Below are 27,804 nucleotides of genomic sequence, written 5' to 3'. Positions count from 1 at the left end.
GTGGATTTGTTTAATCAGCATGTTGCAGAATGATCAGACAAAAAAAAAGACTTAAATCCAAATATCCTCAGATTCTTAATCTTGCTGTACAGAAGCAGCAAGTCCAGGGTAATCACATTTAACTGGCTTTAAACGAGTTTGGAAACAAGAGGGCTCATCCTTTCCAGTCAAAGCAAAAGAAGCTTCAGCCATAAAACTGAAGGTGTTATGAATGAATGAATGAATGAATGAATGAATGAAATCAACTTAAAACATTTGATTTGTAACTCTTCTGCCTCTTTTTAAACTATTTTAACCTGACATGGATCCCCAATTAACATTACATATGTTTGCTGTTCAGTGGAGGGTAACAAAGAGAAGACAAATCTCCCATTCCTTGCCTATGTATCTCAGGGTAAAAATGTTAGAAAACAAATAAATGTACATCCCAACTTCCCCCTCTTGTAAATAAAAACAAACCTGACAGAAAACAACCCAAGCGGGTCAAAAACACTTAAGTCTGCAGCATCATTATTATACAGAAACATTCATGTGTGACTGAAAGGCTGACCAACATTAAAGTGACATTCTCTTACTCCGAGGTAAGAAATTAAAACATGTTGCTACTAAATTCACAGTTGAAACTCTTAAAAGAAACACGCAGATACACCAGATGATCATCTGGACTACAGAGCTTTCAGCCATGAGCTAAACAAGTGACCAAAATATGAAATGGGAAGAAAAGACTCGTAGCTTCGTCTACAAATGACAACTTCTAACCTTTCTGGTAAAATATATCTTACTTTTTGTAAAGTAAATCGTGCTTTATTCTGACAGCACATCCAAATCATGGAAGATACTGTCTAAGCTGCTGGTTGCAATGTGTGGCACATGAACGATGGGCAACGCAATCTGCAAGTCCTGACCTGCATCTACCCATCAGTCTAGATGATGCTCCAAATACTCAGAGGAAACAGTCTCACCTTGATTAGGCAGCATAAAACAGTCCACAGCTCATCTCTGCTATGCATTTTAATGACAGTTTTGAACAGCTGATGACCACTGACTACAAACACCGAATGGGGGGAGGTTGTAACTGATCTCTTGTTGCCTGTCCGGGTGATGTGGAGGTTCAGTCTCCTGCTGTGTCAGGGTGCGGGTTCTTGTTGGTTCTGCATGCGTCGCTCTGCAGCTTCTGCCATGGTTCTGCGTCTCAGCACAGTCAAGTCCAGGTCTGGGAACGAGTCCTCTTCCAGGATGGGAAAATCCTCCTCCTGGTCCTCCTCGTTCTTATTCAGATACCTCCTACAAGCAAATCGTTTTAACGGTTTAATTTTGTTACGGAATCGGATCTGGTTGCACCTCTGACCATAAACCGTGGATCGTGGAGGTGATGTCAGCAATCTCAACCTATTCTAGTAAAGTCAAATGTGAAGAGTTCCGACCTGCGAGCATGCTGAAGCATCTCCTCTTTCCTCTGCTTCAGCATCTTCTGCCTCTCCTCAGCAGACTTGGAGAAGCGACCACCTCTGACCTCCATGTTGTCCGACTCAGCGAGGCTCTGCTCAGCTGCCCCGCCGGGGCCCGCGGACTCATCTGGTGCCGGGTTCTCTTGTAGAGGAGCGTGTTCTATAGCCTGACAAAAACAGTGCATAGATGTCAAAACTGAAGATCAGGACAGTGAGGTGAACTCCTGCAGAACCCTCTAGCTGGCTGACCTGGACAGGAAAGGGCACCTGGATTCGTCCCTCGAGAATGTTGTCAGTGGTGACCTCTACAGAACGGGTCAGCTGCAGGTCCTGCATGACCAGGTAGGAGGGCACCTGAGGAAACATCTCCTGAATCTGATGGGCCTGAGAACAAACGTTTAAAAAACGTTACTTGAGATGGAAGTACAGACCTGCCTGCAGGAAGTTGAATGAAAAAGTTGTCCTCATGAAAATGACTCATTTCTGCTATTGAGCGTGCAAAGCATGTGGCTGAGCATAACAATTGTTCACTTGTTGATGTAAAATACTTCAGAGTCATGATTCGTTTGTTTGATTGTTTAAAATTGTCACAAAAACTTTCCTACCGAGACAAAACCAGAACTAAATATCTGTCAAACTTAGGGACGTTCCGATCATGTGATTTTAAAAGGATCGGAATTGGGAGGAAAAGATTTTAAACAACAATTATGATATTTTAAATTCATCTCAAAATAGAGATTTTCTATTGGAATAACAATGACTTGGTTTTAATTTCAACAAGTTCATCTGTATCAACATTATTTGTTTCTTGTATGAAAACAACACCATAAAGTCACAAGATTTTACGGCAGGCAGGGATTCAGACACCGAGGTGCAGCTGTTAGCAAGCAGGCTACTGCTTATTGTCCGTAATATGGTGGTATTTTAATCCAAACAGTGAAGGCAGTGTAACAGCCACTTGTAATGTCTGCATACTGGGCATTCACAGCCTTCAAACCTTTACTTTTGCATTTGGGTTTCCCTTCAGGCGTCAACAAAGCGACCTGTTTCCTTCCCAGTTCACAACAAACTCAGACAGCACAGAGCCAGCCCACAGGGAAATAAACAGGCTGCTGAATGTTGGGGTTTCTAAGTCTCCTGCAGGACCAAGCTGCTCGGTAGCTACAGGTGTTGTGCAGGAAAAGTTAGCCAGACGGCCAAGGCACCGCATGCCTGCCCCATCACGGGAACAAACATCTCTCAACACAGCTGCATATTGAGGGAGTAAACAACTTGAAATATGAGCAACGCTGCCACTTTTAAATATATTCATAATATAAACTCGCTTTTTAATCAATGCACTTCTTAAAAAAGTGAAAGTTAAAGGAAAACTCAGATGTTTTCTTTATTTCTTCTTATTTTAATGCTTTCCTGAGAAGTATCGGATCAGGACTCGGTATCGGCAGACACTCAAAATTAAATGACTCGGACTCAGGTCGGGACCAAAACAGCGTGATCGGAACATCCCTAATGATTAAATAAATACTTGTGGGTTTTATTCAATCCCAGATTACAGCAGATTCCTAACTTGAAAGTGTCTAACGTGGGGTTTAATGAACTTCATCAGGTGTATTTGATGGAGGCTTTGATGCTGACACTTCTTTTATTACAAAAATACAATCCATTTATTGTAAAAATATTCTAAAAAACAAATGACTTATTAACTAAAAAAGGACTAAGAAAAGAACACAACTTCAGTCAGGATCTCTGTGTGATCTCACATGAAACCACAGAGGGAGTAAACGTGGTCCTACCATAGCTGTGAGCTGAGAGTTGTTGGCCTGCGTGATGCCCAAAATATTAGTGGTGTGCATCACTTCCACTGAAAAACTGGGCAGCCAGCTGGCAATACGGGATCCTGTAAGAATAAATAAACATCACAACCCATCAGAGACGTGTCGGGTCGCGGTTAGGGGTTTGGGTGACTTACCATCGAAGTGGAAGAAGTGATTGTGATGGTTGATGTGTGGTCTCCCCTCCAGAGCAGCACCAGCAGGACCGACGTTATCCTCCATAGCACCACCCTGCGGCTGACCTCTCACCTGAACCCCGTCCCCATTGATGTTTAGCGAAGTTCGACATGTGGGACACGACGTATCTTGCTCAAGCCAGGAGCGCAAGCAAGAGCTACAAAATCACATGGATGCATACCGTTTCTAATAGGCAGCTTTTACTTTGTTTTACAGAAGCTACCAAAAAGGAAGCGCTTGTTTACTTGTGAAAGAGATGACCGCATGGAAGTTTTCGTGCCGTAAGCATGGCGTCCCAGCAGATGGCGCAGTCATCGTTATTGGCTGCCAGCTCGTCTGGAGTAGCAGCAGCAAACCTGCACACATTTAGAACAAGAATCAATGGCACCCACAAGGACTCAAAAGCACACATAATAACAATGGTATTACTACATTTTTGTACACGTATGTATTATTACCTGGCCTCCATGTTGTTAATGACTCGTAGGTAGTTCTTGTGTCTGCGGATGCGGCGCTGGACCTCATAGAATAGGTAGCGCAGCTGCATAAAGATGACCAAGCTCGCCATGGAAAGCCAGATGTTTCCAAAAAGCTGAAAGTAACATATTTGGAGAGGAAAATAAACTGTGTAAATATTCTAAATAAAGACGTAGATCTCAGATACTCTGGCTAAGCTCACTGAGCCGAGTCTCCTCTCTTCTACTCCCAAATGCCTCTTCAAATAATCCTTCACATTTGATCAAAACACTGACAAGTGCACATGTAAACCATTCAATTTTTTTTCTAATAATTCTATGTGTGTGTGTGTGTGTGTATACAGATAATCTGAGTTCTATAACAAAACGCTTTAAAAAAAACATGAATGTAAAAAGATGTCCCAGAATAAGGAAACAGCTTTAGATCTTACAAGCATGTGGATGTGGTGCATAAGATCCAGAAACAGCATAGACAGCTCCATGATGAAGTCTGTGTAATACACATATGTGCCTTTGCTTTCCCAAGTTCCTGGATGGTTCAGATCCCACAGATGGATGGAGTACCTGAGGAGTAACACACATACAAAGAAGCATGCATGCAAGCACCTTTATCTTGTGAATACAAGTGATACACAGTTTGGTGTGTGAGGATGCTGGCATTTAAAGATTGAAGTCCCATTAGTCATCACACACCGGCAAAATTTGTTTTCCGCATTGGACCTATCCCTTGGGGGAGTCGTGAGCTGCAGGCATGGCCGTGCTCAGAAATATTTTGTGGTTTAACCTCCAAATTGATCCCCTTAAAGTATCTTTCCGGAGTTTTACCCTTTCAGAAATCATGTATGCTTTTTCAGAACTCCGTAAAAGTGATCATCTTATCATGTACTGTGATTAGGGCTGCAACAACGAATCGATAAAAATCGATTATTAAAAGTGTTGGCAACGAATTGCGTCATCGATTCGTTGTGTCGGACAACTCTTCCAAGTCTTCAATTTTTTTTGTTTTATTTGGTATTTTTTAGTCATTTTTGGAAATAGTGATTAATTTTGATGAATTCACAGCCTATGTTTAATTACATTTAAAAATTAGTCATTTGACATCCCCAATTATAATAAATGTCTACAGATGAGATCAAATAAGACAGATGAGAATTGCCCTTAAGCTGTTTAACTTGGACGAAGCATTTTAGGTCACAGAATGTAGCTTAGGGTCTCTGTCTATACACCTTAAGGGCTCGACACACGGGAGGCGGCATCGCCTCTCCTCCATTCATTTTCAGTGAGACATGCGCGACTAAGCGATAATCGCGGGTCTCCCTCCTACTCAGCGAAACGCGAAAGACGTGCAAGTGAAATTTTGCGCTCGTGCACGTGTCGTGCACAGGCGACCCAGCGACGCAATCCCAGAAAGTTGAAACATTTTCAACTTTTCATTGCTGTCGCTCGGACGAGGACCAATCAACGGAGGTTTCATTCACTGACCAATGAGCGGACAGGATGCTCCGTACATCTCCGAGCAAACATGACGGAGAAGTTGATTATTATTATGTTTTATATAGTAAAATCAGCAGTAAGATTTCACATAACTCTAGCAGCACCTTGTGAAACATCATATCTACCACTTTATTAACTCTGAACCGCTTAAATAACCTTAATTCCCTCCAACCTGACACAGCCAAATAAAACAACGGAAGTTTCAATTTCGCCATGGAACAGAACGCGTAGACGGCTTTACTGCTGCCGCAGGTCGCCTCCCGTGTGTCAGGTAATAAAAGCAACAGCGATGAATTTCGCTGATCGCGGTCGTTTGTCGCCTCCCGTGTGTCAAGCCCCTTATCCTCCCTTGCTCATCCCCTTCCAAAGTATTCTGAAGGCTTCATTTCTGGTTTGTCATTTTTTTGAAAAATGAGGCAGAAAGAGGTGTTGTCTGGCGAACCGCATGGTACACATGGAAGGGCTGGGTGGAGTCAACACTTCCTTACTTGCTATGCATGTTGATATGCTTACATTTTTGCATTGCAATGCAACTTATCTGAAGCTGTAAGACATTTTAGGTGATAGCATGTTGTTTTTCTACCACTGAACTGTTTTCTAATAACGTTGTGTTTAATAAAGTGAAGGAAGGAGAGAAAAAACGTTTCCCTAGCAGTTTAAAAAAATTTCCCCATGTAATCCGATTAATCGATTAAACATGTCAAGACCCCAAACGAATCATCGATTATCCAAATAATCATTTGTTGCAGCCCTAAGTCTGTGATATACTGTAATCAATGTGTTTTTTTTTTGTTTTTTTTTTTGCTAAGCACGCCCTATGCCCCGCAGAGCTCCATGCAATAGGAAGCTGAGCGCCGACCGGAACTAACCAATAGCGTTAGACTACCACTTACTTCCTTCAAATTTAAGGAATACCTCAGCTTATGCAGAGTTGATGAACTTTTCACAGACAAGTAAGGCTACGTTCACACTGCAGGCCTTTATGCTCAATTCCGATTTTTTGAATAAATCTGATTTTTTTGTGTGGCCATTCACACTATGACTGAAATGCAACATCAAACTCTCTCCAGTGTGAACACTCCGCGGCACCAAGGCAAGAAGTCAGTTGTGATGTAATCCTAAACCTGTGGATAAACTGTCAGTGAAAACTTTCAGTTTGGGGCTGGAAACTGTTTTTAAAACTGCAAACTAATTTACTCCTTGTTTCCGCCGCCTCCCTGAATTATTATTCACAGAAAATGTTCCGGTACAAATTCATTCACAGAGAATCCCCCTCTCATGGAGACCCCTGACTCAGTGACGTAGCGACTGATTTAATGCGACATGGCCGTTCAGACTGCAGTCGCTTTCAAAAGCATCAGATATGTGTTGGAATCGGTGCTACATATTCAAGTAACACGGATCACATTAAAAATAAAACGGATCTGTGCGTTCAGACTGTCATTAAAAAAATATCAGATATGGCTTGCATGTGGGGGAAAAAAAAAGCAGATTTAATGCGCTTTTGCCTGCAGTGTGAATGTGGCCTAAGTCTCTAAAATATAAATATATGAGAACACAACATGACATGAATACTTGTAAAACAACGTGTTTTAGCTCTGTCTGTCAGCTACAGAAGGACATAAATAAACAAGAAACGTTATTTGTGTGATATGCTTGTCAGCCACTAGATGGTGCCACCAGACAAGAGAAATACTCTGGAAAGAGACTAACATTGTGTCAGGCAGGGAGGTATTGGGTCCTTGGTATAACTCGACTGTGGATTTGAACCCACAACCTCCCAGTCTCAGGGTGGACACTCATAATAGGCCACTGAGCTGATAGCCTAATTCCCACAGGAAACAACTGTGATTCATACAACGTAGTAGAATTGAGTAAAATAAAGCTTAAATATAATCAAAATGATCAGGATTCTTCTTGTATGCCAGGTTTAGAGACCACACTTACCTCATAATAACATGTCCAGTGCGCACAGTCACCAACAAACACTGAGGGGAAGAAAAAAAGTTCAGATTAGGAATCAAACTAGTGGAACTGGTGTAAACGAATTCCCATCCCAACCAATATAAGCTCTTTTGGACAAAGCAGTTCTAGGAACTGAGTTATTAGAACCATCTTCTTAGAATTCAGATCCTATAACTACCCTTTCCAGGGGAACCTTTTCAGATTGCATTCGCATAGCGGTCAGGGGACTTTTAAGAGACAGACACGAAACCACCTGCAACAGTCACGTTATTGAAGCGCCGACGACCAATGAGGAAATAAAGCAACACCGCCATGCCAACATGGAGAGTGAGGAAGCTACTGTGCTCATGACCTGCTTGAAGGGAATACTTGTACAGTGTACACAGATTGCAGTGTACAGTGGGAAATACAGTCAGTAAAGACACTTCTCCCTGTCCCTGCCTCCCACATGCATCCATCTAAAAGGCTAGGTTATCCGGAGTCATATCTGTAGTTATGCTGCTATAGGCTTAGACTGCTAGAAGACATACTGACTACTTTCCACACACTACTACTTTTTTATACCACTAATCATTAATTGCATTATTTCCTCTTACTTCAGCTACAGTGGTATTCTGCTGAGGTGTAGTGGCCTCATGGAGGGGGCCATCGGCTTGAACACTACACTTGATTCACGAAAGATAGACAATAAAGATCTTTTACTAGATAAAATGTCTACAAGGAAATCACAATGTAGCCATAGAAAGACACGGTATATATGTATTGTGTGTGTGCGTGTTCTTGTACTTACTACGACCATTTTCACTACAATGTGAGGACATTTTTTTGGTCCTCACTTTTTAGAGGTATGGTGTGAATTAAGTTTTAGTTAAGGTTAGGAATAGATCAGCATTGGTTATGGTATGGGTGAGGTATACTACAATGGATGGTCCTCACTATGATAGACAGACGTGTGTATGTGTGTGTTTTCTGTCTTCTTGTTCCCCAGTGAGTCGTGGTGGATGGCTGCTTATACTGAGCCAGGATCCTCTGGAGGTTCCTTCCTGTTAAAAGGGAGTTTTTCTCTCCACTGTCGCTACATGCTTGCTTAGTATGAAGATTGCTGTAAAGACTCTGACACTAGTCAGTGACTCAATGCAGTTTGCTGAGTTCTTTATACAGGTCAGTCTAAAAAAATTAGCATATTGTGATAAAGTTCATTATTTTCTGTAATGTACTGATAAACATTAGACTTTCATCAATATTAGATTCAGTACACACAACTGAAGTAGTTCAAGCCTTTTATTGTTTCTAATATTGATGACTTTGGCATACAGCTCATGAAAATCCAAACATCTTATCTAAAAAAATTGGCATATCATGAAAAGGTTCTCTAAACGAGCTATTAACCTAATCATCTGAATCAACTAATTAACTCTAAACACCTGCAAGCTTCCTGAGGCTTTTAAAAACTCCCAGCCTGGTTCATTACTCAAAACCGCAATCATGGGTAAGACTGCAAACCTGACTGCTGTCCAGAAGGCCATCATTGACACCCTCAAGCAAGAGGGTAAGACACAGAAAGACATTTCTGAATGAATAGACTGTTCCCAGAGTGCTGTATCTAGGCACCTCAGTGGGAAGTCTGTGGGAAGGAAAAAGTGTGGCAGAAAACGCTGCACAACGAGAAGAGGTGACCGGTCCCTGAGGAAGATTGTGGATAAGGACCGATTACAGACCTTGGGGGACCTGCGGAAGCAGTTGACGGAGTCTGGAGTAGGGCTGCAGCTATCGAATATTTTTGTAATCGAGTACTCTATCGAACCTTTTATCGATTAATCGAGTACTCTAATAAATTAACCTTTTGTGTTTGTAAACCATTATATCAAATAGCATATGAGCGAGCAATTGCCAGTTATTCTTCAAGTTTTATTCAAAATTAGTTTTCAAAACTTCAGCACTTCAACTCCTCCTTGAACCGTCACCTTATCGTGGTGGAGGAGTTTGAGTGCCCTAATGATCCTAGGAGCTATGTTGTAAGTGCCCCTGGTAGGGTCTCCCATGACAAATTGGTCTTAGGTGAAGGGTGAGACAAAGAACAGTTCACAGGATCTTTCATGGATGTAAATTCAAAGAGTCAGAGTACCCGGCCCGGAGGGTTACCGGGGTCCCACCTTGGAGCCAGGCCTGGGGTTGGGGTCCGTGAGCGAGCGCCTGGTGGCCGGGCTTTTGCCCATGGGGCCCGGCCGGGCCCAGCCCGAACCGGATACATGGGCTAATCCAACTGTGGAACCACCACCCGCAGGAGGAACATGAAGGGTCCGGTGCAATGTGGATCGGGTGGCAGACCAAGGCCGGAGCCTTGGCGGTCCGATCCCCGGACAAGAAAACTGGTTTTTGGGACATGGAACATCACCTCGCCGGCGGGGAAGGAGCAGGAGCTTGTGGCAGAGGTTGAGCAGTACCGGCTAGATATAGTCGGACTCACCTCGACACATAGCATTGGCTCTGGAACCCAAGTCCTTGCGAGGGGCTGAACACTCTCCTTTGCTGGAGTTGCTCCGGGTGAGAGGCGGAGGGCTGGGGTTGGCTTTTTGTTAGCCCCAAGACTCTCTGCCTGTGTGTTGGGGTTTACCCCGGGGGACGAGAGGGTAGCTTCCCTCCGCCTTCGGGTCGGGGAACGGGTCCTGAAGGGTGTTTGTGCTTATGGGCCAAACATCAGTTCAGAGTACCCACCCTTTTTGGAGTCCCTGGGACGAGTGCTAGATAGTGCTCCATCAGGGGACTCCATTGTCCTGCTGGGGGACTTCAATGCTCATGTGGGCAATGGCAGCTTGACCTGGAGGGGTGTGATTGGGAGGAACGGCCCGCCTGATCTGAACTCGAGTGGTGTTTCGTTATTGGACTTCTGTGCAAGCCGCAGTTTGGCCATAACGAACACCATGTTCGAACATAAGGATGCCCATCGGTACACTTGGTACCAGGGCAGCCTAGGTCGCAGGTCGATGATAGACTTTGTAGTCATATCATCTGACCTGCGGCCATATGTTTTGGACACCCGAGTGAAGAGAGGAGCGGAGCTGTCAACTGATCACCACCTGGTGGTGAGTTGGATCAGATGGCAGGGGAAGATGTCGCGTAGACCTGGCAGACCCAAACGCATAGTGAGGGTCTGCTGGGAACGCCTGGCAGAAGAACCTGTTAAGACGGTCTTTAACTCCCACCTCCGGCAGAGCTTTGGCCGCGTCCCGAGAGCAGTGGGGGACATTGAATCCGAGTGGGCCTTGTTCCATTCTGCAATTGTTGAGGCGTCTGTTGCTAGCTGTGGTCGCCAGGTGGCCGGTGCCAGTCGTGGTGGCAACCCCCGTACCCGCTGGTGGACATCAGAGGTTCGGGGAGCCGTCAGGCTGAAGAAGGAGGCCTACAGGGCGTGGCTGGTCTGTGGGTCTCCGGAGGCAGCAGACAGGTACCTGATAGCCAAGAGGGGTGCAGCAGTGGCAGTTGCTGAGGCAAAATCTCGGGCGTGGGAGGAGTTTGGTGAGGCCATGGAGAAAGACTATCGATCGGCTCCAAAGAGGTTCTGGCAAACTGTCCGGCGCCTCAGGAGAGGAAGGCAGCAACTCGCTCACACCGTTTACAGTGGGGATGGGGAGCTGCTGACGTCAACTGGGACAATAGTCGGACGGTGGAAGGAATACTTTAAGGAGCTCCTCAAACCCACCTATGCGCATTCCGAGGAGGAACCAGAGCCGGGAGACCTGGGGATGGACTGTCCAGTCTCGGGGCAGAAGTTGCTGAGGTAGTCAAACAACTACACAGCGGCGGAGCCCCGGGGGTGGATGAGGTTTGTCCTGGGTATCTCAAGGCTATGGATGTTGTGGAGCTGTCATGGTTGACATGTCTCTGCAACATTGCGTGGTCATCGGGGGCAGTTCCTGTGGAGTGGCAGATCGGGGTGGTGGTCCCCATCTTTAAGAAGGGTGACCTGAGGGTGTGTTCCAACTATAGGGGGATCACACTCCTCAGCCTCCCTGGAAAGGTCTACTCCAAGGTACTGGAGAGGAGGGTCCGATCGATAGTTGAATCTCAGATTGAGGAGGGGCAATGTGGTTTTCGTCCTGGCCGTGGAACTGTGGACCAGCTCTATACCTTTGCAAGGGCGATGGAGGGGGCATGGGAGTTTGCCCAACCAATCCACATGTGTTTTGTGGATTTGGAGAAGGCTTATGACCGTGTCCCCAGGGGCACCCTGTGGGGGATGCTCCAGGAGTATGGGGTGGGTGGCTTTCTGTTGAGGGCCATTCAGTCCCTTTACCAGAGGAGCGTGAGTTTGGTCCGCATAGCCGGTAGTAAGTCGGACCTGTTCCCGGTGAGGGTTGGACTCCGTCAGGGCTGCCCTTTGTCACCGGTTCTGTTCATTACCTTTATGGACAGAATTTCTAGGCGCAGCCGTGGTGTGGAGTGTGTCGAGTTTGGTGGCAGTATAATCTCGTCTCTGCTTTTTGCGGATGATGTGGTCCTCCTAGCTTCACCCAGCTCTGACCTTCAGCTCTTGCTGGGTAGGTTCGTGGCCGAGTGTGAAGTGGCTGGGATGAGGATCAGCACCTCCAAATCTGAGACCATGGTTCTCGACCGGAAAAGGGTGGCTTGCCAACTCTGGGTCGGGGGAGAGGTCCTACCTCAAGTGGAGAAGTTTAAATATCTCGGGGTCTTGTTCACGAGTGAGGGTAGGAGGGATAGGGAGATCAACAGGCGGATTGGTTCAGCGTCTGCAGTGATGCGGACGCTGAGCCGATCTGTTGTGGTGAAGAGGGAGCTGACCCAGAAAGCCAGACTCTCGATTTACCAGTCGATCTATGCCCCAATCCTCACCTATGGTCATGAGCTTTGGGTAATGACCGAAAGAACGAGATCGCGGATACAAGCGGCCGAAATGAGTTTCCTCCGTAGGGTGGCCGGGCTCAGCCTTAGAGATAGGGTGAGGAGCTTGGATATTCGGGAGGGACTCTGAGTAGAACCGTTGCTCCTCCGGATGGAAAGGAGCCAGTTGAGGTGGTTTGGGCATCTGGTCAGGATGCCTCCTGGACGCCTCCCCGGGGAGGTGTTTCGGGCATGTCCTGCCGGCAGGAGGCCCCCCGGGTCGACCCAGGACACGTTGGAGAGGTTACGTCTCCAATCTGGTCCGGGAACGCCTTGGGGTCCTGCCGGAGGAGCTGGTGGAGAAGGCCGGGTAGAGGACAGTCTGGAGCTCCCTAGTTGGGATGCTGCCCTCGTGACCCAGACCCGGGTAAGCGGATGAAGACGACGACGACAGCACTTCAACTTTACTTCACAGTAAACAAATGCCTGTGCAAAAAATACATATACAACCTGAGCTGATTTTCCCCTCATGCGAGAAGTAGCGCTGCGAGCGGCTGCGGCCCAAACAGCTCCAGAACCGCTCACGGCGCATGCGCAAACATGGCTCGCCAGCTGTTTCCCTATTAACACACGTCCGTTTTCATTTCTACACTTTTTTTTCCTCTCACACAATAACAAGGATTGTCGAGAAAGCATGTTTGCCGTGGTTATGTCAAATTATACTGATCACAAAACATTTATTTACTTTATTTCGTTTTCCTCTCATAAATACCGGTGTCGGTACAGGATCTGCTAGGGTGCAGGATCGGCTCAGGGTCCTTCGACTGCCGATGACGTCACATTACTGCAAATCTACTCCGCTTTCACACATACGTTTTGGAAAGACATCTGCAGTTTTGTTAATAAATTCTTGTTTGTTAACACCTAAATGTTTTCTTTATTTCATTTTGTTAATTAAACACCATATTATCTTTGTTTTGTAAAGAATGTGAAACTGCATAAAACCAACATCGGACTGACAAAAAAATATAACAGTTCTTATATGTGAAGCCATATCTGTTTGTATTAATGTGGAGTTCGTCTGTATATTTCCCTAGTTGTTATCTAAATAAATTATTTGACTCAAAATATTGCTTGGTGTCTTTCAATAAAGTTCTTATATTTTATTTTTGCCCCATTTCATCAACATCAAGAGCTTTTGAGGGTCACCGTTTATCATTTGCTTATATTTGACATTTCCTTTAGAAATTCAAACATATTTTCTCCAAAAAGTGTTGATTTTTGGACTACAGGACTACAACCGCTAAGACTACGACTGCAAATTTGTTCTGACCAATCAAAATCATAATGTGATAACGTAACTTCCGTAAGCTTCATGTTCAGCCAATCAACAACTTTGACGTCATCGGCAGTCGAAGGACCCCAAGCCGATCCTGCACCCGAGCAGATCCTGTACCGACACCGGTGTACTGTACTCCTGCAGCAATCCCGAGGGACAACAGACATCAATAACAACACAATAAAAATTCCAACGTGTTGTGTAAAAACTGCTATTTTAGCACATTTTTAGGTCCGACGTATTCCTACCAGAAGCACAATGTAAGCTAAAACTAAGTGCTACAAATTAAAAAGTCACACAGTATCCGCAGAATATATAGCGGACCTCCGAGTCCGCTTGCAGAAGTGACATTTACATGTGTAAACGCCTTACGAAGTGAAAAATGGTCCCACAACTTTGACATTTTCTGTCTTTTTCGCACTCAACCAGGGTCCACGTTGTCCGCCATGGCTTAAAGAGAAAGTTAAGTTACATTCGCTACTCGCATGTGTATGTGCGTCACTAATTTTGGTCTGGGTGAAACATGACTACGGGGGACTGCAAAGCCATGAATTAATTAAACATGAATTAAACAAAGCCTCGAGGCAGAGAATTTGACTCAAGACTTTTTTGTATTTGAATTATTCGAGGTACTCGAGGAATCGTTTCAGCCCTAGTCTGGAGTAGAATCATCCAGAGCCACCGTGTACAGGCGTGTGCCCATTCCCCAGGTCAAGCCACTTTTGAACCAGAAACAGCGTGAGAAGCACCTGACCTGGGCTACAGAGAAGCAGCACTGGACTGTTGCTCAGTGGTCCAAAGTACTTTTTTCGGATGAAAGCAAATTTTGCATGTCATTCGAAAAACAAGGTGCCAGAGTCTGGAGGAAGCCTGGGCAGAGGGAAATGCCAAAATGCCTGAAGTTAAGTGTCAAGTACCCACAGTCAGCGATGGTCTGGGGTGCCATGTCAGCTGCTGTTGTTGGTCCACTGTGTTTTATCAAGAGCAAGGTCAATGCAGCTAGCTATCAGGAGATTTTGGAGCACTTCATGCTTCCATCTGCTGAAAAACTTTATGGAGTTGAAGAATTCATTTTTTCAGCACGACCTGGCACCTGCTCACAGTGCAAAAACCACTGGTAAATGGTTTACTGACCATGGTATTACTGTGCTCAATTGGCCTGCCAACTCTGCTGACCTGAACCCCATAGAGAATCTGTGGGATATTGTGAAGAGAAAGTTGAGAGACGCAAGACCCAACACTCTGGATGAGCTTAAGGCCGCTATCGAAGCATCCTGGGCCTCCATAACACCTCAGCAGTGCCACAGGCTGATGGCCTCCATGCCGCGCCGCACTGAAGCAGTCATTGATGCAAAAGGATTCCCGACCAAGTATTGAGTGCATAACTGAACATAATTATTTGAAGGTTAACTTTTTTTGTATTAAAAACACTTTTCTTTTATTGGTCGGATGAAATATGCTAATTTTTTTGAAATAGGAATTTTGGGTTTTCATGAGCTGTATGCAAAAATCATCAATATTAGAAACAATAAAAGGCTTGAACTACTTCAGTTGTGTGTAATGAATCTAATATATATGAAAGTCTAATGTTTATCAGTACATCACAGAAAATAATGAACTTTATCACAATATGCTAACTTTTTGAGAAGGACCTGTACAGAAACTTTTTACTGATTGGCTTAATGAACTGACCTGTTTTGGAATGTTTACTGTGTGAAGTGCCTTGAGACGACTATTGTCGTGATTTGGCGCTAAAAAAACGAACTTGAATTGAATTATAAAGTTGAGTAACTGAAGTAGATTCCACACATAAGGATAAGAAAGTGAGCAAATAGTTAATATTTTGTGTGACCAAACTACATCAACTTGAACTCACCAACAGAGACAAAGAACACATCTAACTCTTAAAAAGTAATTTATTAAAAACGTGCAAAAAAGCAATAAGTGTTTCAGTGAAAAAAACTATTCACATGTGTTATCATATACTTTGTGAATCTGAAGTCACGAGTTCATGTCTTATTATTTTTGTCTGCCAATTTGTTAACTTCAGAGAGGAGACCCTCGATTAAATGCCTCTGCTGGCGGTTGGCTTCTGCCAGTTCCTCCTGCAGAGCTAAGCGTGCATCAGCCTCCCTCTCACTCTGCTCTCGGAGGAACTGCATCATCACATTGAAACGTTCATCACTCTGCCTCTCCTGTTCTGCATCTGAACAGAGTATCTCTTGCACAGTGGCCAGAAGTGTGTCGCCCCTTTTCCTGTTTTCTGGGGGGAAAAAATGTGGAGGGTGGAGATATAATTAACACACAAGTGCCATATTATACATTGGACTGTACTTCTCCGGAATTAAATGTTTGTATCAGGACTGGGGCAGCAGTGGGTGCTGGCTGCTGGTAGGTGCTGGCTGTAGGTGTGTTGTAGATGCTGAAGGAATAAATATTTTAGAATTAAACCAATGTGTTGACCACATAGATTGTGCATTTGTATATGTAAGAAGACTGTTCTTTACATGGTGTAGGGTGGCAGAGGGTGCTGGCAGCTGGCCCATGCTGGCTGCAAGACATTGATGCCACTGCAGATGTTGGCTCTGGGGTTGCTGCTGGATGGATAAACATTTCAGAATAAAACACAAGTTATAAAAGCATCTCTATCAGAAGCATGCAGTGTCCAAAACTAACTTGTTGACTCTGTGAGTTATAAGTATACTATGGTTTACTATAGTATAATGATGTACAACTAAGTATACTATACGTTAGTCATAGTTATAAGACTCTGTGATAAGTTATAAAACTACACATACTAATCAAACAAGCCCACCATGAAAATTGTATTACTGATAATAACTCTGTGCTGCTTATACTATGAAATGAATGGAAACAAAATATATTATAAAGACTATTAAGCGTGTGTGTGTGTGTGTGTGTGTGTGTGTGTGTGTGTGTGTGTGTGTGTGTGTGTGTGTGTGTGTGTGTATACATGTGGCTCACATCTGCTAACATTAAAGAACAGTGGGGAAATCGGCCCAACGGAGAAGTAAAATGACTACATAACTACTGTGGTCCAAACATTTGCTTGCTATCAGCAAATTTTCTTTACCTGTTCGACTGGGGCAAGGTGAGCTGGTGGCAGCAGGATTGTCTGGGATGCGGTCCAGGTCTGTTTCTGAATTAAACAAACATGATTCGGAACAGAAAGTTAAAAAAGAAAACAGGCCAAACTGGTACAGTATTTTAAATGAGTTATTTAGGTGGAAATGAAGAACGTTTACTGACCTTCGTGCTCTTCTGGGGCTGTGTTTACACTGCAAACAATGGACTCCAAAAGCTTTGTGCAGGAGTCCTTGGTTCCAGCGTTACCAGCGTAAAGCTTGGTTTATGCTTGACGCATTCACTTTCCGCTTGGTGATGCGGCTCGCGGCTGGAACGCGCTTCACAACTCGCAGCGTTTATGGTTCATGCGGCTCGTCTCTGCGGTGAGCCAATATTCTCCCAAACTGAACGGGGCAGCATGGAGCTCTACGGCACGCATCCAACACTACACCATGGTAGAAGTAGAAATTACTGTTTACAACACGGCATTTCAGCATTTTTAACAGCGTCCTCATCTTTTCTGACAGTGCGAGCTATTTCTCTCCAAGAATTATTTACAACGTGTTGATCACGGTGATCTTTGAGAGCTGAATCATACAAATGTCTGTATTTACGAACATCTGCCATACTAGTTCTTGCCGGTCCGCCATGTTTTTCCGCGTCCGACCGTCCGCGTGGTTAGAAAATTTCCTAGGTGCACGTTGCGGAAATTTTGGGCCGTATGGAGGCGCAGTGGAGGGGCGTGATCGTTAAAATGACGCAAAATGACGCAACTTTTCCGCGCTGAGCCGTGCGGACCTCGCGGACGCGTCAAACATAAACCAACCTTTAGCAGGACGATGGTCTAAGATTACATCCAGTGTGTTGTACCACTTGCTACTTTTGTGATTCGCCCCACTCTGGTTGTTGTGATCTTTGATTCTTTTATAATAATAAAAATAATTAAAAAAAAAAAATAATAATAATGCATTGAACTTATATAGCGCTTTTCTAGACACCCAAAGACGCTTTCACACACTCTCACATTCACACACTGCTAGTGATGGTAAGCTACTTGTAGCCACAGCCGCCCTGGGGAGGTCTGACAGAGGCGAGGCTGCCATTTGGCGCCGTCGGCCCCTCTGACCACCACTAACACAGTCCTGTTATAGTCCTGTTCAGTTTCTTTATTTGTTCTCTGCATTGCTTTGCAGAGTGGTAATACCCGGCTTCTTCTAGTTGTGCATTTATGGTAGAAAACTTTGTAATATTACGCTGCCAGCCTTCAAAACCTCTCTGGACATTTTCATTAGAAAAGATAGCCAAAAGTAGCCTGGCAAGCCAGACTAAATAAATGTATTATTTAGTCTGGCAACTCTCCATTGACGGCTCTCGGTTGTGGGGCGGGTTCTACCGTTGTCTTTCAAATGATCTCCACATTCCACTGGACAATGAATGTGACATACTCTTGTTTCACTCTGTTGCATCATCCCACCCACCAGGTATATAGAGGGCCCTGATTGACCCACAAAGCGGATAAAGCACTATGATTGGCCCACCATTATGGACCAGTCACAGCTCTTCATGTGTTTGAAACCCCTCTAGAGAGCTGTGATTGGCCAGCCAGAATGCTGTTGGGCCTGCAGAGGTTCCAGTGGAGCATGCCTAGACCAAACTTTGCAAAGCAAGAATTTGGTCTAGTTCACTAGGCTAAGCCAAAAGAGCTTTCACTTCCTCGTCCGTCCACTTATCCATCTTGCTGTTGTGCTGTAACCAGCAACTGTAGTTTTGTAAAAAAGGCAGTGCCTTAAGAAGCAGAAACCTAGAAAGGGGCGTAGCTAATAAACACCTACGTCATATTAGTTCCTCAGGAACCATGACAAACCCCTGCCTCAGAGTAGGAGCTAAAATGGTTTTAGGAACTGAGGGTCAAAGTTTCTAGTTCCTATCTATCCAAATGGCTGAAAAAATGGGCTGGTTCCTGAAAAGTTTACAAGAACTACAAAAGGTCCCTACAGTCCAAAAGAGCCTAATGAGTCACAAGTTTGTAACTTTGGTCATGAAAGTTAAGAGAGAAACTGAACTAAACGTGTTTCCTCTCCAGCTATCACCTTGTAAACCAGGTGTCACCAACTCCAGTCCTCGAGGGCTACCATCCAGCTAGGTTTCTGTGTTTACTGCTCTACCACACCTGAATGGAGGAATTTCATCCTCTCCTTTACTCTGCACAGGCCAGTTAATCACTCACTCATTTCAATCAGTGTGTAGGTGCAAAGAAACAGCTAACATGTGCAGGATGGTAGCCCTCGAGGACGAGAGTTGGTGACCCCTGTTGTAAACTGTTAAAACTGCATCCAACAAAAGGCTGAAACTGGTCCTCAAGGTTCATTAATCTGCTGCACAGCATCAAGATTATTGTAATTAATAAATGAAACCATCAGATCCAAGCTGTTTCACTGACCTGTCAAAAGTACTCTTCCAAACTTCTAAAGCTTTGTCATACATATTTAAAATGACGCCGACATGAGAATAAAGTTTTGGTTTTGTAATAAATGTTCAAGAATAACAGAAATTATATTTTCCATTCCAGAGAACATGAATTATGCTGTAATTTGTGCAGGATTTACATTCTTTTTACTCAACATTTACCTCTGAAACTATTTATTCACTCTGATAGAAAATTTGTTTTAATTGGGCACCGTGAGTAGGATTGGGCATCGCTTGAATGGAAACTGAAACTTAAATGTAACTGCTGTCAGTAACCCTTTAGATTTAAACAAAAAAAAAACTCAGCAAACTAAATACTTCAAAAAAGCAAAAAAATTACCTCACAATTTTGCGTATTGTGAGATTTTTATTATTATATTTGTCATCCCTATCGGCTCCTAGTGGCCAGAACCCGGTGTGGTCCACCACAGAGAAAGGCTAATCTAGCATGATGATATTATTTATTTTACAGGTTGTTTACTCAGCCTTCTGATGCTCACGCAGACGAGTGTTGGTGAGGGGCTGCGTTTGACTGTTGACTTATTTCTGCAGTGGGCCAGACTCACCTCACTCCACCCGGAGTTTGTTCTTCAAACTTGTATTATTAAATCAACTGTGCTGACGCACTTTAACGAGCTTCCTCCGCACCGTATTTTTTGCTGCAGGATGCAAAGTTTACATCACAGAGAAAGTTCGGCAGCCGCGTTTGCCGCTGTGTGCCTGCGCAGTGTGAGGGAAGGGAGTGGGCATGAAATACTGCTCTCAGGGTCTCTGCAGACAGCTGGTGTGATCAGCTCAAAAAGGCGTTGATCAGAATTTGCAGATCACAGGGTTTTTTTTTCACTGAGATTGGCCACGAATTCTTCATTCAGTCGGCAGCCTGGGAATCGAAATCAGGAATCAATTTTTTTTTTTTTTTTTTTGCGATTCCAGGAAAAAGTGGGACCACGAGACAGTCTGGTCATTCAAGAAAATGGCCAAATTACAGAAATTGGTGGGGTTTTTTTTTTATTGATAGGACTAAAGCTACTTACCTCTGCACCCATAAAAGAGAGTGTGTGCATGCCATGAGAAGCTCCAAGCAGACCACACACCACAGCCAGGCCACAGCAGTCCAGGAGCAGGGAGACCAGCAGACAGAGCACCCTCACATGGCTGTTCATAGAAGTGGACGGGGAGAAAGACAGCTGGAAGGACAACAAGAAGAGGGATAAGTATGCTGTGTTTCACACAGTTCCTTTCCTTAAAAGTGCAAAATGTAACAATGAGGTAAAAATCCCATCCTGTGGTCAGATTTAGTTACTCTAGCCCACTTTCTAAACAAAATCGGCACCAGAAGATTCTAGATGACAAGCAAAGACGAGCCATACAGAGTAAGTTGATAAGTAGATAAATACATAGTTTTATCTGGTGTTAGCACTCTTGGGTGTTTTACGGTAAGGAGCACTTACTACACTTATTACAGAAGTATGCCTCCAGCATTACAGGAGTTTGCTGTTAGCTTGCTGTTATAGTTCTGAACGACTCATCAAAAGAAGTAAAACACCACAGTTGACTCATAATTTACTTCACAGATATTAATGTACAGGTGCTGGCCAGTAAATTAGAATATCATCAAAAGGTTGAAAATATTTCAGTAATTCCATTCAAAACGTGAAACTTGTACATTATATTCATGCAATGCACACAGACCAATGTATTTCCAATGTTCATTACATTTAAATTAGATATTCATAAGTGACAACTAATGAAAACTCCAAATTTGGTATCTCAAAAAATTAGAATATTCTGAAAAGGCTGAATATAGAAGACACCTGCTGCCACTCTAATCAGCTGATTTACTCAAAACACCTGCAAAGGCCTTTAAAAGGTCCCTCAGTCTTGTTTTGAAGGCACCACAATCATGGGGAAGACTTCTGACTTAACAGCTGTCCAAAAGACAATCATTGACACCTTGCACAAGGAGGGCAAGACACAAAAGGTGATTGCTAAAGAAGCTGGCTGTTTGCAGAGCTCTGTGTCCAAGCCACTTTAACAGACAGGCGAAGGGACGGAAAAAATGTGGTAGAAAAAAGTGTACAAGCTCTAGGGATAACCGCACCCTGCAGAGAATTGTGACGACAAACCCATTCAAAAATGTGGGGGAGATCCACAAAGAGTGGACTGCAGCTGGAGTCAGCGCTTCAAGAACCACCACGAGGAGACTCATGAAAGACATGGGATTCAGGTGTCGCATTCCGTGTGTCAAGCCACTCTTGAACAAGAAACAGCGCAAGAAGCGTCTCGCCTGGGCCAAGGACAAAAAGGACTGGACTGATGCTGAGTGGTCCAAAGTTATGTTTTCTGATGAAAGCAAGTTCTGCATTTCCTTTGGAAATCAAGGACCCAGAGTCTGGAGGAAGAGCGGAGAAGCACAGAATCCACGTTGCATGAGGTCCAGTGTAAAGTTTCCACCGTCAGTGATGGTGTGGGGTGCCATGTCATCTGCCGGTGTTGGCCCACTCTGTTTCCTGAGGTCCAGGGTCAATGCAGCCGTCTACCAGGAAGTTTTAGAGCACTTCATGCTTCCTGCTGCTGACCAACTTTATGGGGATGCAGACTTCACCTTTCAACAGGACTTGGCACCTGCACACAGTGCCAAAACCACCAGCACCTGGTTCAAGGACCATGGTATCCCTGTCCTTGATTGGCCAGCAAACTCGCCTGACCTTAACCCCATAGAAAATCTATGGGGTATTGTGAAGCGGAGGATGCAATACGCTAGACCCAACAATGCAGAGGATCTGAAGACGACTATCAGAGCAACCTGGGCTCTCATAACACCTGAGCAGTGCCACAGACTGATCGAGTCCATGCCACACCGCATTACTGCAGTTATTGAGGCAAAAGGAGCCCCGACTAAGTATTGAGTGCTATACATGCACATTCTTTTCATGTTCATTCTTTTCAGTTGGCCAACATTAGAGAAACAAACATTTTTTCATTGGCCTTTAGAATATTCTAATTTTCTGAGATACCAGATTTGATGTTTTCATTGGTTGTCACCTATAAATATCAAAATTAAACGTAATAAACATCGGAAATACATTGGTCTGTGTGCATTGCATGAATATAATGTACAAGTTTCACGTTTTGAATGGAATTACTGAAATATTTTCAACCTTTTGATGATATTCTAATTTACTGGCCAGCACCTGTAATATGGAGTTGATGGTAATTGAAAAAGTAGCTTGAGATATTTTTAGACCCAACTACCGTATTTGTTTCTAATTCACCATTAGCATTGTTAGCTCACCATTAGCCTCTAGCCTGATTCATCTGATGTTGGGAGTAAAACAAAAAGATGCCATGACTTCTTAGGGGTACAAGAAAGAACTTCTGGGTTGCTGCTGTTTACTGGCTTTAGTTTTATAAATAACTCTGGTGCCAAATTACAAATGTGAATGCTACAGGGTTAGACTGGCACAGACTTGGAAACCTCACAGGTTCTGCTTCAATGGAAACCTTCCTTCCAACAAGAGTGAGGCATAAGACTGTTTTGTTATTTCTTTGCAGAATTCTTACATATTGCTCCTTTAATTCCTGACTTTTTTTTTTGAACAGATGAACTTATTAATCTAACTTTTGGTTAAACCAAACCACACATGCATAGCAAGTCTGTATCTTCATGATTGTTTTCTACTCATGATCCAGTTTGGTTTTCTAGAATGTTCTGTAGGTCTCTTTGTAATGAAGCATTGTGGGAAAGATGATGTCAGCACATTAAGAAATGGGCCTATAAGATCAGGATTTCTGGGGAAACCTGAAAAGTCTCACAGGATTCAACATAAAATGTGTGGATAAATCACAAATAAAAACTCTAGTATATGTTCCACCTCATGTGTGCTGTCAAAGCACTTTGTTAAAGATAAACATTAAAAATAAAGCATTGGCTTAGATAAAAGCTGAAGGTTTGACAATATGTATATATTGTATGTATGTTGATGGGTTTGACAGAAAACAGAAACAAATAGAATCAAGAAGCACCTGAAAGTCTGAAGCTTCTGTTTTCAGTATAAATGACTGACTTCCCTCTTTTGCTTTTTGTTGTGCATTTTGAAACATGCTGTAAAACTCAACCTTGTTTGCAAAACAATTAAAAATACACAATATGCACTATATAAGCACATTGTAAATGTTTTTTACTCAGACACGTCTGTAGAAACATTCCAGGGTGACATACACCAATGTCCTTTGCACTCCTGACAAATGACACTTTGCTGCACCTCCTCCTTCGTGCTTCATGCTGTAAACGCATCCCTCCAGCAGAAAACCTCCCACTGTGACATATGTGTGTAAACAGCACATGTGGGGGAAAGTCTGCACACCCTTCTGAACACCTCTGGTGTTCAACTGTACAAGAAAAAACAATGTTTTTTTCCACAGAGTTGGGGACAACTTTCAACTCTAGGTTCAAAGCAGTTAACTGTCCTATTAAAAACAGGAGAAAACTAAAGGTGGTTCAGTTGCTAAAAGTAAGAAAAGCAAGTTGTACGACATGCATACGATCCAAAAACTCAAATATAATAATAATCCTTCAAAGGTTTCCCCTAATATCATGTACAGCCCACAAAATAAATTATTTAGGAACTACTTATGATAATTACAACAGCTGAGCTACAAGACATGACATGGGTGTCATATGTACCACACAATCTCACCAAATTACCCAAAACACACGCCAAATCTTTTATCTAGAGCTGCTGAATGTGCCATATACCCCCAAAGGCACAAACCTGCAGACGGATGGAAACAGGAAAACAGCTGGGTTGAACATAACCGACGTGCTTGAGTTTATAAAGACAAAGACCATCTCATTGTTTTATATGAAGAGAAAGTGTGTGTAATATAAAATATTTACACAAAACAGGTAGAAAAAAATAACTAGTCACTGTTACATTATAGCTACATTATGTTTAGGAGTTTTTCTTAAATGTCACAGCTTGCATGATGGTAATTCAATTTGATATTTTGTTTTTCTCATCTTGTGAGACAGGAGAGTGTTAATGTAGCAACTGAAACTCTACCAGCAGGCAAACATGTCAGAATATGGAGCTATTTATAGAGCTGGAGCTGGAATAAGTACATCTGCACTCAGACTTCTGAAGGACTTTCAGGGTGCAAAGAGGTTTGTTAGTTGGATTTACTCAAAAATCATGTATTTTTACTTTTTTACAATTTAAATCTTAATGAAACAAGACATATCCTGTGTGCAAAACAAAGGAGAAGGTTTTAAATTGCGGTATTTAGGTATTTTATTGAATAGACTGAACTCCTTCTGCTAGAAAATATTTAAAAACACATTTAGATTTTTGATTTTTAATTTTCTATACATTTAAAGTGATAACAAGCTGCATGTGGTGGTGTGTAAATGATTGAAAACCACTGAAACATACAAAAACAATGCAGTCCCATGCAACCAAAATGTTGGTATTCTCAAATTAACCAGTTTTACTTAATTCTCAATTGGAGCTAATAACTTGCAAACCTGTATAATTCAGCCCTTGATGACCCTGAAACATGTATGGGGAGGTGGATGCAGTGAAAAGAGATGGTGTGATAAAACATACTTACATATTCAAAACGATCTTTGCAGAGCTGTACCATGAGATGTAGAAAAACGAGGGCAGAGAACCACAAGCACCACATGACCACCTCCTCCACAGTTTGCACGTTCAATACTCCAAATATGAAAATGAACTTGTAAAAGATGAAATTCCAGAATTTATCCTTGAGATGCTGGGAGAAAAATAAAAAGCAAAATAAGATGCTTTTTTCTGACAATAAGCACTAAGTAAGTTGTACATTTTAGAAAATATATTTATTCCAGATATTTGAGCAAAACAAACAGATTCACCTGCTTTTCAATGACTCTGAGTGGCCCAAACACCACATACTGGATCATTTTAGCAATTAACATTAAAGAACAGCAGAATGTGTTGACCAAGACCTGCAAGAATGTGGAGAGTGGCATGATTATTAGTTTATTGCATGAGGAATATTATATCACCTGTGAAAACTCGTAATGGGAAGGATGCTCACCCATACAAAGAGACTGTCAGTAACAAGATACCACAGGACAGTTCTTGCCAAGTCTGTGTTGCTAACTGCACTACTTAGATGATGTTCAAGGTTAAATTCGGATGGAGCTGGTGTATCCTCGGTCTCCAAGGCCCCAAAGCCCGGGTCAGTGACAGTAGTGTAGGCACTGAAGATGCTTCCAGCCAGCAAAGCCACACTCAGGGCTGTGTAGGTCTGCAAGCTGGGCCATGGAAACCTCTCCATAAACAGCAGAGGCATTGCAGTGCTTGCGGTCCACTTCCTGACTTGTAAAAACTATGTCACTCCACCACCTGCCTGGGAGGGAGTTAGCAAAGGTTAGCCAAACTTTAATGAGCAAGGTGTGAGCACTATATAATCACCCTTGTGCTGGCGATCGCAGTTACTTAATTAGGGATAAACACATGCAACAAGCGGCCATTTCGAGGGTGTTATACTATCTTTACCTTTTTAAAACTAAAAGAAAGGCTAAAATGAGAAAATGGCTAGGCTAACCTCCAGATGAGGATCGACAATCCCATTGCTAGTGAAGTAAAACCGCAGCTTAATTAAAAATAATGTAATAAAATGTATAACTGGGTGGCTGAAATTGCAAACAGTATCAAAGGAGAATAAAAAATAAACAATAGTATTTCACGCCCAAAAGTGTTAAGTTATTTCCCTAGTGTTGCCTAATGCTAGCTTTCAAGCTAGCTGACGTTAGCTACGTACTTACGCGTTGTTGATAAACTCCTAATAGGCCTGTGTTGGGTTGCCACTTACAGATAGCCACAAAGGTAAACACGAGATCCAGGGTGGTGTGCTCTGAGCTGGGCTGGACTTTACGGGTTCTACACGAAAAACACAGCAGTCGTCAACATTGTTGTTGTTTATCTCACCGACAGTTAGCAGGCAACTAGCCGAGATATGACGTCATCGGGACAAATTTAAAGTCACAGTAATGGAAAATAACCCGACCTTACCAGCTCCGTCATTCATTCATTCATTCATTCATTCATTCACCGCTACAATTTGCAACATATCGTAATGTTTTAACTGCTGTGGTTTTTTTCTCGAGGAAAATTGAAATAGGTACGGAATCTTCACTTAGTGTTTAAGACAGTTTATGGTTAATCATTTATTTTGCATTAAGTTTTTTTTTATGTCAGCTGGTTTAAAAGGAAAAAACTAATGTTGAGACTCTGCATTTCTGCAAAATCAAAAAAGTTTCCTGGCAAGCCCTATTTATGTGAATATATATGCAGAGATGCAGTGCAACATCGTTTTGCTTCGGCTACACTCTGTCTAGACTTCTAGGCTAATCCATGCTTGCTGTTATTGAATTTTTATTAATTTCATTGCTATTTTAATTTTTAATTCAAGCAAAATGATATGTGGAGAAATATATTTCACTTCTGTCTATGCTGAAACTGTATCATGGAGGTGATTAAAAACAACTGACTTGAACTAATACAAACCCACTGCCCATTTTATAGAAGCGCCTTGCTTGTACCAGGTTGGTCTCTATTTTGCCTTCGAAGGGCCTTTATTCTTCTTGCCATAGGTTCATCAAGGTGGAAATATTCCTCAGAGGTTCTAGTTCATGACATTATAGCAGCACAGACGCGAATTTACAGGGAGTGCTGAATTATTAGGCAAATGAGTATTTTGTCCACATCATCCTCTTCATGCATGTTGTCTTACTCCAAGCTGTATAGGCCCGAAAGCCTAATACCAATTTAGCATATTAGGTGATGTGCATCTCTGTAATGAGAAGGGGTGTGGTCTAATGATATCAACACCCTATATCAGGTGTGCGTAATTATTAGGCTACTTCCTTTCCTTTGGCAAAATGGGTCAAAAGAAGGACTTGGCAGGCTCAGAAAAGTAAAAAATGGTGAGATATCTTGCAGAGGGATGCAGCAGTCTTAAAATTGCAATGCTTCTGAAGCGTGATCATCGAACAATCAAGCGTTTCATTCTAAATAGTCAACAGGGTCGCAAGAAGCGTGTGGACAAACCAAGGCGCAAAATAACTGCCCGTGAACTGAGAAAAGTCAAGCGTGCAGCTGCCAAGATGACACTTGCCACCAGTTTGGCCATATTTCAGAGCTGCAACATCACTGGAGTGCCCAAAAGCACAAGGTGTGCGAAACTCAGAGACATGGCCAAGGTAAGAAAGGCTGAAAGACGACCACCACTGAACAAGACACACAAGCTGAAACGTCAAGACTGGGCCAAGAAATATCTCCAGACTGATTGTTCTAAGTTTTATGGACTGATGAAATGAGAGTGAGTCTTGATGGGCCAGATGGATGGGCCCGTGGCTGGATTGGTAAAGGGCAGAGAGCTCCATTCTGACTCAGACGCCAGCAAGGTGGAGGTGGAGTACTGGTTTGGGCTGGTATCATCAAAGATGAGCTTGTGGGGCCTTTTCGGGTTGAGGATGGAGTCAAGCTCAACTCCCAGTCCTACAGCCAGTTTCTGGAAGACACCTTCTTCAAGCAGTGGTACAGGAAGAAGTCTACATCCTTCAAGAAAAACATGATTTTCATGCAGGACAACGCTCCATCACACGCGTCCAAGTACTCCAAAGTGTGGCT

General features: G+C 43.2%; 1 protein-coding gene and 1 long non-coding RNA gene across 2 annotated transcripts; both read right to left on the bottom strand.

Moving 5' to 3' along the window:
* Nucleotides 1–1,000: 1,000 nt before the first annotated feature.
* amfra (autocrine motility factor receptor a) lies at nt 1,001–26,124 on the bottom strand. The gene is made up of 14 exons (XM_015953831.3): nt 25,985–26,124; nt 25,205–25,519; nt 25,020–25,112; nt 24,737–24,901; nt 20,158–20,310; nt 7,375–7,415; nt 4,365–4,497; nt 3,916–4,049; nt 3,703–3,813; nt 3,418–3,614; nt 3,242–3,345; nt 1,698–1,832; nt 1,425–1,615; nt 1,001–1,284 (listed from the first exon to the last, which is right to left on the bottom strand). The coding sequence occupies exons 2-14, from the start codon at nt 25,460–25,462 to the stop codon at nt 1,128–1,130; spliced, it is 1,872 nt and encodes a 623-aa protein (XP_015809317.3). The 5' UTR covers nt 25,463–25,519; nt 25,985–26,124; the 3' UTR covers nt 1,001–1,127.
* LOC139071682 (uncharacterized) lies at nt 15,785–16,845 on the bottom strand. Its single transcript, XR_011521522.1, has 3 exons — nt 16,665–16,845; nt 16,078–16,167; nt 15,785–15,992 (listed from the first exon to the last, which is right to left on the bottom strand). It is a non-coding gene; the product is annotated as an uncharacterized lncRNA (long non-coding RNA).
* Nucleotides 26,125–27,804: the final 1,680 nt, after the last annotated feature.

The sequence above is a fragment of the Nothobranchius furzeri genome, chromosome 9 (genome assembly GCF_043380555.1).
Source record: "Nothobranchius furzeri strain GRZ-AD chromosome 9, NfurGRZ-RIMD1, whole genome shotgun sequence".
Taxonomy (NCBI): Eukaryota; Metazoa; Chordata; class Actinopteri; order Cyprinodontiformes; family Nothobranchiidae; genus Nothobranchius; species Nothobranchius furzeri.
Note: the sequence above shows the minus strand (reverse complement) of the source record. Positions and strands in the feature narration are given on the sequence as shown.

Excerpts from the sequence above, each read along its gene's own strand:
- amfra (XM_015953831.3), bottom strand. The coding sequence starts at position 25,462 with ATGCCTCTGCTGTTTATGGAGAGGTTTCCATGGCCCAGCTTGCAGACC. Across the intron at positions 25,113-25,204 it reads CTGACAGTCTCTTTGTATGG|GTCTTGGTCAACACATTCTG; the intron begins GTGAGCATCCTT and ends ACATTCTTGCAG. Across the intron at positions 1,833-3,241 it reads ACTCTCAGCTCACAGCTATG|GCCCATCAGATTCAGGAGAT; the intron begins GTAGGACCACGT and ends GTTTGTTCTCAG.